Genomic DNA, 11,004 nt, shown 5'->3' on the forward strand with positions numbered 1-11,004 from the left:
ACACTGTCCGATGTCTCCCTTCACCCACTTTTTTGTTGTCCTTGCTAATATTCTTAAACGTCTTGGAACTTTCAACCTTTTGGGTTTTCTGGTTGCCAAATCCACCACCTCTTCCCCTCCTTGTATGTTTGCCTTCATTGTGGTTCACACTCAGATCAACAAAAGAAGTCACCTTGAAACCAAGTGACAGGGTCACTTCAGGTAAATGTAAATGATTAACATTAAAGATTTGTTTCAGAGAGTGAGAATCATATGCTTGAATATATAACTTACATGCTTCCTGAGCTAATTTATGAAGGAAGCAGTTCTTTTCCATAAGCGTTTCAAACTGAGACTGAATATTGGAAATGTTGGACCAAGAAAACGCAAATTCACTTAGTGGAGCCTTGGACTGCTTCAGTAACGCAGGAAACACAATCCTTCTGGATGAAAAGGGAGCTAGGCATGCTGTCTTCCATTTAAACCGGCTGTTCTACGCACACGAAGAATATACTCCTTAGGGTCATCTGGAGGGTGGTCCTGGCCACTTCAGTGGACTTGGGGAATATCCAGTCCTTGAGCTGCCACTTCTGTACACAACACTATCCCCGAGTGTGCATTGCAGAATAGAAAAAATGTGGTTGCTTGCTTATTTTGTTTGTGTTCCATGAATGGCCAAGGCAGGCAAATCAATGTCGTCTAGACTTCCAGGATGAAAAGAACACCCTTCGTTTCTTCTTTGGGGTCTTGAGTGTAAAGAGCAGAAGGAATCCTTTTACAGAGGGAGGGGCGCTCAAGACCATACGCGGTGGCACTGGCTTTAAAGTCACCAACATCAACACACAAGGGCGCCTTTTTCAGAGAAATCCTTGCCAGGTCTTCACCTTTTTGAGTTTGATGGGAAAAAGCATGGCCTGTCAGCATATTAGAAGTTTCATAATTTGCCTTAACTCCTCTTCAAATCCAACATTTAAGACACGACCAGCTTCATCAACAACCAGGCACTGTAGGTTTTTATACATGAGCTGTGGGGTATTCTGCATATGGGCCGGTAGGCTGCCTGGTGTGGCTATAATGATATTGATCCTGATCTGTGACTGCCCCCCCACAATCAGCCCGTGCCTGTGAACGTGTGTCCTTAGCTCCTTCAGTACACCATATGTCTGCGGGTGGGGGGGCTAAGAATTTCTGTCCCATTCCTGGGCATTAATGTTAACAGGGAGTTCCACTACAGGGGAGAAAAATTCAAGGATTTTATGACTGCTTGTTTTGCAGGTACTACAAGATCCCTGCCTTCTAGAAGTGGTCTGATCCTTTTATGTTCAGCCTCAATCGTGTCTGTAAAGCCCATTTCTTTAATCGCCCTCAGAGTGTTTTCATGGACAAGATTAGCTAGAGAAGTAAATGAAGTATTTTCACATGCACTGGTCAGCCCCAGGGCAGGCTGGGCACTTTACTATCCTCTTCGTCAGCCTTCCTCTTCCTCTTCCTCCCGTGTTCCCACTCTCATTTCTGATTCTGCTGGAGCCTCGATGCCACATTCTTCAGACTCCTCTGTCTCCTGTTTTTGGTTTGTTAAATCAAGCTCAGCAGCATCCTCCATTTTCCTTTTCTTCTCTTTCAATTCTGAATTGGGAGACTGTGTGATTGCTTCCCTGTTGGATAAAATGGTAGATCTCTTGGGCTATTCTAAAATGTTTGTATTTCCTCTGTTTCTTTACCCACATCTCTATTTGGGGGTCCTGAGAAGCAGCCCTCTTTCATAGATGGTTTTAAAGATTTTCTCTCTCTTTCATCTCCTGCTGTTGGTTGAGGTATACCTCCATTTTGCGGTTCTTATAAGCACACCCCGGATGTCCCTGTAGCTCTAGGCTTCACTGTTCCCACACAGAAGTTTCATCAGGAGGTGAGCCACGATGTTGGGGGAACTCCCCGTTCACTCCTGTGCAGCTGCCTGGGTCCGTGGGGCTCTTGTTTGAGGTTACTCCTTTTGGGCCGCCCTGCATTCTTTCAACTCTTTCATTCTAAATCCCATCCTACTCCTGATCACTGTGTGAAACTGAAAACTCCCTTCCGAGAGCCTTGGGTAGCAGAACTCTGGGAGTGGATCTCCCAACACTGGGCTTACCCAGAATTCTGTACCAACAATGCAGGGCACTGCACAGCACATCAAATGTGTACCAGGATTGACACAGTGGTATAGAGTCAAAAGCTCTTTGACCTAACAATTCTCTAACAATGTAATATTGTTTAATGATGGTAACATAAATTAGCATAATGCCTTGGCTCAATATATGGTGGCTATAACTTAATTTTGTACAGCTAATGGTAGATTGAGTTAATTGAATTATCAGTTACTAAAAGTGCATGAGAAAATGCAGTGAAATTTCTTCAGTTTGAGTGTCGTTAATTCTAAATTTATGACCAAATGGATAGGCAATGGTCCTTATATTTGTGCAGTCTGTGAAGAAAGAGCTTGTTTTTGCTTTTGTTAAATGTGGTTTGTATAAAAGCTTATAGAACACATTAGTTTTCCATTCAACAACTTTTACCCATTTTGTTTCATTACATTAACTGCAGCCCTTTCAAAGGCTACAACACTCTTTCTACTTTCATGGCTCCGCTTCCATTCATTCTTACCTGCCCCTTTCTGCCTTCTGAGAATGGGGGCAAATGCCCTTTAGGTCCTGTGTGGGGATTGGTCTGAAGAGCACATCCCTCCCTGGTGTTAGGGCCTATGTGTTGTTTAACCCAAAGGGGATCCTTGGGGGTAGGTTCCCTTCCAAGTTTGAAGAGTATCAAAGAGCCTTAGGGGTTCCACCTGACTTAATGTGGTCGTTTTTTGAAGCTTGTGAATTTTGTTCTGTTTTCCTCCCACAGCATATAGCTCTTAAAAAGTATAGTGAAAGGATACAACCCTGACACACACCTTTTGTTATTGTAACCTCCGCAGTATTCCCTTGTGCTGTTAAAACGACTGCCTCCTGATCTGTGTACAGGTTCTGAATGAGCACAATGGAGTGTTCTGGAATTCCCATTCTTCATCATGTTATCCATAGTTTGTTATGATCCACGTGGTCAAATGTCTTTGCATAGTCGATAAAACCCAAGTAAACATCTTTCTGCTTTTGTGTGTTTTCAGCGCAAACCCATCTGATGTCAACAGTGATATCTCTTGTTGAATGTCCTCTTCTGAATCCAGCCTGAATTTATGGCAGGTCCCTGTTGATAGATTCCTGCAGGCATTTTTAAATTATCTTCAGCAGAATTTACTTGCATGTGATATTAATTATATATTTTTGATAAACTGTGCATCCTGTTGGTTTACCTTACTTTGGAGTGAATACAAATAATATATTTCTTCTGATTGGCTGGCCAGGTAGCCGTCTTCGAAATGAGTGCTTCCAGTGCTTCATCAGCGTGTTGAAACATTTTGAATGGCATTTTATTAATTCCTGGAGCCTCGTTTTTCACTATTCCTTCTGTGTGGGCTAGAGTTCTTCCTTTGAAATGATGGGTTCCTGGTCATAGACTAGCTCCTGAAATGGCCAAGAGCATCAAAATACAGCCTTGAGTCTACCCCACCTGAATTCAGAGAACATCTCAAGAACAGATTTGACACATTGAACACTAATGACAGAGAGCCTCACAAGTTGTGGATGGCATCTGGAATATCATACATGAAGAAAGCAAAAGGTCATGAACAAGACAGGAAAGAAAAGATCCGTCAATCAAATAAAAGATCAAAGTAGATGTCAAAAGAGACCCCGAAACTTGCTCTTGAATATAAAGAAGGTAAAGCAAATGGGAGAAATGATGAAGTAAAAGAACCGAAGAGAAAATTTTCAAAGGGCAACTTGCAAAGACAAAGTGAAGTATTCTAATGAACTGTGCCACTACCTGGAGTTAGACAGCCAGAAAGGAAGACCATACCCACCATAATCAGGCTGAAAGAAAAATCCATGCCTTGTGTTTCCATATTGGAGGATTCTATGGACAAAATGTTGGATGATACAGGAAGAATCAAAAGAAGATGGGAGGAATACACAGTCACTGTACCAAAAAGAATTGGTCCACATTAAACCATGGGACTTATATTCTCTAATTTGACCAAAAACAAAGTGTACTAAGGCTATGAACTAGTGGAAAGAACATAGACCTGAGTCAGTCCTAGCCCCAGTTTACGTGTATGGCATTGGGCAACTCCCTTTATCTTTCAAGCGACACTTTCCTGATCTGTAAAATAGGGTTGATACTTATTTTACACAGTTGGAATGAAGATTAAGATTTGCTTATGAAACATAATGTTTGACATGTAGTAGTTGCTTGATACCAACTGTTTTTTGGTTCTCTTTTTAATACCTTCCCCCTCGGGAATTTTGAAAGTTTCCTTCGGCTGATTTATTGCCTAATGAGGAATGAATGAACTGTTTTTTCATAGTTGCAGAGTGAAACAATGTTATTTTCTTAGGACTGAATGCCAAGGTAAACGGAGTTGCCTGTAGATTTGGGGACATTTTCTCTAGTTACCATTCTTCACAGAGATTCTGCTATTCAGCGTTGTCTTCCTGACAGTCAAGCACAATTAGTTTTGTTTACAAAAATACATGCTCATAGCTTATTATGTATAAATTCTCTAGCATTTGTATAGCAAACAAATTAGCTTTATCCTGGAAAATGTAGTCTTCCATTTCTGTCCTTAAGTAGTATTCAAAACAGAAAAATGTTAGGTGCAGTATCGTCTTTGAAAAGTGTTTCAGATTGCCACAGCATTTAATTGAATCTTTCATGTCATTTATTTCACATTCGCTTCTTATTAAATATATGGATGTCAATAAGGGAAATGCATTAGGAAGTGTTTAATATGCAATGTGTTTTAAAGTTTATGAAAGAAACGTTCTCTCTTTTTAACTTGTAGCTGCTACATGATTTTAACACAAATGAACAGAAAAAACTCCCACCAGGTAATAATAATCATTAACCAGTGTCAGGTTTCGGTATCAGGCAATAACGTTATCCTCTAAGAATGCAGTGGCCTTCATTTCTAGCCTGTTAGTTATAGCACTGTCCCCTCAGCCCCAAAGCCCCACTCCCACTAGGGATAATCGTGTTTTCCCATCCCGAAGTAGCCCACTTACTGCTTTTGCATTTTGACTACAAGCTTGTTTACTCAGATTTATGTCATTAGCCTTTTCCAATGATTTCCTTTAATGTTTCCAGCTAACATAAAGTTTTTTCTTGTTACCAGATTCAGAAGAAGATGTTGTTGAAACTCCCGCTGTGTCCCATGATGAACACACACACCAAGAGATAAGAGGCCAGAAAACACTGGCAACACCTGCCGTCCGCCGCCTTGCGATGGAGAACAATGTACAGCCTCCTAATGCTCTAAGTGTGGGGTGGCTTGTAAAGTATGAAGTCCTGTCGCAGAATTTAGCCAGTCATCCCATGATGGAAATATTCAAGTTGCAGAGAAAGTAAACCAGAAACTATGTGATGTAAAAGTGATAGTCACATAGAAGTGTGCATGAGAATTGTGAATGTATTACGATAATTAAGCATGTGGTTTTATTATTCTGAGAACATGATGGTAGCCACTCACTGCCATCGTGACCCTTCGGGGCAGGGTAGATCTGCCCCTGTGAGTTTCTAAGACTGTAGCAGTTTACGGGAGTAGAAAGCCCTGTCTTTCTCCCAGTGACAGTAAGAGCTCCCATTTATTGAGCATCAATGTCTGATGTTAAGAGCCCTGGTGGAGTAGTGGACTCCGCATTGAGCTGCTAACCACAAGGTCAGCGGTTCAAACCCAGCAGTCACTTTGCAGGAGAACACTGAGGTTTCTCCTAGAAAGAAAGATTTAAAGTCGGAAACCCACATGGGCAGTTCTACCCTGTCCTGTAGTGCCACTATGAGTCGGAATGAACTGGTATCAGTGAGTTGGGATTTTGAGTTTCTGAGGTTTGGTGTCCTGGAAACAAAGCTTGAGATAGGAGTGTGAATATATGCGACTGACTTATTGAAAATGTGCAAACTTGATATGGGAGTGACGAAGGGAACACAAGGAATGTGTATGGCAAAACAAGGATAAGGCTCAAGGAGCTGATCCGAGGGGAGGGAATGGAGAGTGCCCCGGAATATGTTGCCATGAAGCAGCACAGTGTGTCGAAGTGTGTTTGCCCCTCTCAGTCAGTCAGGGGCGCACGGAGGTCGAGACCACAACCTCCCAGGCAAGGTAGCTCTATGGTAAGTATTGACATATTATTCACTGGGTTTTCACGAAGGAGCCCTGGTGGCATGGGCTAAGCACTGGGTTGTTAACCAGGGTCGACAGTTCAAACCCACCAACTGCTCTGTGAGAGAAAGATGGGACTGTTTGCTCCTGTAAAGACTTACAGTCCTAGAAACACTTAGGAGCATTTCTGTTATATCTACTGTATCCCATAGGGCCGCTCTGAGTCAGAGTGGACCCAGTGGCAGTGAGGCAAGGAGTGAATAGCAGCCTCATGTTGAGGAAGCTGAAATTGGCCAAGGGCTTCACACTGACTCCTTCTAGTTTGACCCACTGCTGAGAATTTGCTTTCTACCCCATATACTCAAACTGAATCTACACTTTTAAAAACATCTTACTGTGCTCTAGGAGAAAGGATGCAAAGCAGCAGGGCAGTTTCCCCTTGAGTGCTTGCTTTGTAAAGTGTTCTAGGACCGTGGGTGGGAACCACCGCATGATGTCCCCACTCTGCCTTCCACGCTTCCACACCTCCAGGTGCTCGGTCCCTGCTTGTCATCTCATCTCTGCCTTTTGCTTTGTGGCAAATGGAGCCCTTTTTGTTTCCTGTAGTAAGCCGTCTCAAGCACATTTCTTGTAGGTGTTACTGTGTATTTTATAGGCCAACCTGTTATTTGGCTGAAAGGTCACCTCAGGGAGTGGCTTCAGTTCCAATTTGAAAAGGTGTGTTAAGGTGATCGTTTTGGGAATTTCTCCAGTCTCGATCATTCCAGTAAGTCCGGTCTTCTTTTTACGAACTTGGGTTTTGTTGTACAGTTTTCCTTCCATTCTAACTATTCCTTCTACTCTGCCTTCGGTCAAAGTGGCCCATTATGGTAGCCAGGCACTATCCAGTTTTTTGGCTGTCAGGCTAGAGGAGGCTGTGGCAGACTTCTGGACTCATTTCTTTGAGTATTTTGTTTCATTCATTCAGTCTTTGAATTACAGGGAGAAACCACTAATTGTATCTGAGATGGCTGTAGAACCTACATTTTCACGAGACACCCACAGTGATTTTGGTAGCTGCCTGGGGGATCTTAGAGGCCTTGGTGATGTAGTAAGTTACATGTTAGGCTGCTAATTGCTGCAAGCTCAGTAATTCAAAGCCACTAGCCATTCCACACGAAAAAGATGAACTTTTCTACTCCTGTAAAGCTTTATAGCTTTTTTTTGCTTGTGGATGCCATGGAGGAAGCGCGTGAAGGGTTTTTTTTTTCTTTTCTAATCCAACCCTCGCCGCCATTGCACCCCGTCTAAGCTGGAGGCTCCTAAGGAGCCCAAACAGCTGGGGAGGCTTCACTCAAGGGTCGGGCTTTTAAATAACAGAGGAGAGTCTGCAGAGCCATTTGGAGCAACGGGGATCCTCGTGCACTGGGCGGTGACGAGAGTTCTACACACCATGCACTCCACAGACTTTGGGGGTGCCACCTACTCCACTGGGGAGAAGGTGGATGCAGCCATCCTGCAAGGCCACACAAGGTGGGTATCTGGAGGAGCTGTGGAACAAGAACCGTCTCACGAGGGACTCAAAGACCAGGTGCCCAATTAACTGTGAAGAAGAGCTTTGTTGGTGGCATCGAAGACACTAAAGACCCCACTGAAGAGATTATTTTGAGCAATATGGGAAAACGAAGTAATTGAAATCATGACACAGAAGGCAAGAGGAGGGGCTTTGCTTCTGTAACTTTTTGTGACCAGGCCTGTAGATACGGTTGTCTTTCAGCAACGCCATGGTGCGAGTGACCACACCTGTGAAGGAAGGAAAGCCCAGCCAAAGCAAGAGAGGTGCCTCTCCCGGCCAAAGAGCTCCAAGTGCTTCTGAAAACTTGGGTGATGTCCCCGGAGGTGATTTTGGTGGCAATGACAACTTTGGCTATGGCGGGAACTTGGAGGTGGCAGAAGCAACAAAGATTTTAGCAGTAACAAGAATCAATCTTAAGATTTTGGCGCAGAAGCCCTGGCCCGTATGGTGGTGGAGGTCAATACTTTTCCACACCATGAAACCAAGGTGGCTGTGGTGGTTCCAGCAGTAGCAGTAGCTATGGCAGTGGCAGAAGATTTTAATGACTGCCCGGAAAAACAAAGCAGGAGAGGAGGACCACAGATGTGACAGGAAGCTACAAGTTACAACAGACTTAGTGGCTCAGCATAGTGGTGGCCGGGCCTACCTGCTAGATAGGAAACCTGTGTTGGACAATACTCGTGTCTAGGGCCAAAAGGACTTGAGGACTGTATTTGTGACTAATTATGTAACAGGTTATTTAGTTTCTGTTCCTGTGTGAAGTATGTAGTCTCGGAAAACCACAAAGGGTGTTCAACTCTGTCCTATAGAGTTGCTATGAATTGGAATCAATTCATTGTTTTTGAGGGGTTTGGTTTTTTAAATTAAATTTAGATTCTGATTCTGATTTGGAGTCTTGGTGGCATAGTGATAATGCTTTGGGCTACAAACCACAAGTTCGGCAGTTGGCAACCACGAGCTACTCCTCGGGAGAAAGGAGCTGTTCTCGCCTGTCCTATAGGGTTGCAATGAATTGGAATTGACTCGATGCTGATTCATGGTACCTGGGGTGGAGATGCAAATTCTTAGTAGGGGGTTGAGCTGGAAGGCACCAGTTCCAAGTCCTGTAAATAACTGATCCAAGGATCACACAGCTAATAAGTGTGACCCCTAATAAGGGGTCAGTATTCTAGAAGTGGGTCTACATCATTCCCAAACTCACTTTCCGTTGTGATTTATTGCTTTGGCAATCATCGTCTCTATTATTTTAACACTTAGATACCAGACACAAAACTACAGGGTGGTTTGTATTATGCCTATTTTAGAGATGAGAAAGGGCAAGGTGATTGAAAGGCGCCTAATAATACCAAGTAAGCAGCTGAACTAGAAATTGAAACAAAGCCTGAGCTCTTTCTGCTATGTCCCATTAACATATATAATTTTGTCTATTTGGGGTATTTACATTACAGTAGAAGTCAACCAAACATTTACATTTTGGAAAGCTGTAGCCAGAGCCATGGAAATGTTTGTTCCTCACAGCCAGGCAGCATGACACTAGAGAGTAATCTAGGGTGCATTTTGTCCTGTGTTTTTTATAAACAAAAATCAGAAGAAGAGTCAGTGTTCAAAATCAGAAAAGATCTAAACCGTTATGAAAATTACTGTAGCTATTAAGTGTGTTCTAATGTGGCGATCATTAACATAATAGAGAATAAAAATAATATGGAACATTACGTTAAGGACATTCAATGTAATAATAATTTCATGGTTGGTTTTTTTTGTATTTTGAATGGTCTAAGCCATTGACTCGTGGTTTTCTGTTTGGTCGGTACGCACTCTGGTGGTGCTGTTGAGGCACTGGACTGCAGAACACCAAGTCGGGGATCAAACCCATAGCTGCTCCTCTGGGAATCGAGGAGGCCATCTGCTCCCCAAAGAGTCACGGCCTGGGAACCCAGGATAGGGTTGCTGTGAATCAGAATAGATTCAGTGGCCATGGGCTTTTTGTTTGCTTTGGTTTTGGTCTTTAAAAATTATATAAAATAGTACATATAAAAATGTTGTTTTCCTCTTTCACTTTCAAAAGATGTCTATAAGAACTAGTGTTTTATTACCATAAATCACTTACTCTTCTCTTACATCTTACATATTTTTGAATTACATTTAAAATGAAAAGACAATGGTATTTACATTTATTTGCAAGTACCCAAAATGTGTTTCTTTAAATTCCTAGGGTACGTTTGAATGATAAACTCAGTCTTTTATCTTGACGTCATCCTTTGAAAAGCACTAATGTAAAGGTTTTAACCTGATGAATGAATGTACACTATGATGTACAAGGACATGATCCCACTTAGGTGTCTGTTTTTATTTAGATAGAACTAAATCTCAGCATTAGACACAATTTAAGTTTAGGATATTGTCCTTCTGAAACTGAAAATTATTCTGAAAATAAGTGGTACAATAAGCCAAAATTACATAAATAACAAAGAAGTACCACAGGGCCTCTTCGCTGCTGGAGCAAAGGAAAACCAGACTTAAGGAAGCAACCAGCTCCAAAGACTAGTGATCCACAGGGAGCACCTCCAACTGGGACCAAAGAGAAGGCCCTGGTTAGATTGGGTCACAAGGGTCAGAAAAGTTCAAATAAAGAAAAGACAAAGAGATGGAGGAAAGCCCAAGATTACAGCCCTGAGGAAACCTAACTTGAAACCAAAGACACTCCTGGAAACCATTTTTCAGCCAAATAATCAGCCTATCAAATAAACAACGCATCCACGAAGAATGCCTATAGAACAATCAACCGCAGGAGACCAAGAGGGCAACATTTGTCCAAAACCAAAGACGAGAAGACCAGGAGAGACAGGAAGACCAGACAGACAGCTCAGGAACCCAGGGAGGCCGAGAGAATGCTGTCACAGTGTGGAGGTTGTAACCAATGTCGTGGAACAATTTGTGATTGAATTATTGATTAGAAAATGAATTTGTGATATAAATCTCACCTGAAGCATCATAAATTGCCTCCCCCAGTGGCTAGTCTAGAATGGAAAGGTATGACCTACTGTTTTTTATGTAGAAAAAAGTGATCAGAAACTTGGAGTAAGAGACTCACATTTCTATGCCTCTGCAAGATTAGTTTTGAAGTTTTGTATTCATTTTCCTAAAGAGTCACCTGGAAAAAACATAATTTGGAGGTTACTTTTACATGTTGATTATTTTAAATATTACAGGCCAGGGATGTTCATTTTTAATTATAGCA

General features: G+C 42.3%; 1 protein-coding gene and 1 pseudogene across 1 annotated transcript in view; one reads left to right on the forward strand and one right to left on the reverse strand.

The window, feature by feature from the left end:
- LOC105978258 overlaps positions 1-1,805 on the reverse strand; it is a 7,367-nt pseudogene extending 5,562 nt beyond the window's left edge.
- Positions 1-11,004, forward strand: part of DBT (dihydrolipoamide branched chain transacylase E2) — a 60,292-nt gene that overhangs the window by 30,892 nt on the left and 18,396 nt on the right. Inside the window, exons 4-6 of the mRNA XM_045292028.1 lie at positions 5,228-5,459; positions 7,968-8,208; positions 9,024-9,087. Of these exons, the coding sequence (XP_045147963.1) occupies positions 5,228-5,459; positions 7,968-8,208; positions 9,024-9,087 (537 nt within the window). The remainder of the gene's footprint in view (positions 1-5,227; positions 5,460-7,967; positions 8,209-9,023; positions 9,088-11,004) is intronic.

Source organism: Echinops telfairi, unplaced genomic scaffold, assembly GCF_000313985.2.
Source record: "Echinops telfairi isolate 266 unplaced genomic scaffold, ASM31398v2 ScPeMD7_443;HRSCAF=831, whole genome shotgun sequence".
NCBI classification, from domain to species: Eukaryota; Metazoa; Chordata; class Mammalia; order Afrosoricida; family Tenrecidae; genus Echinops; species Echinops telfairi.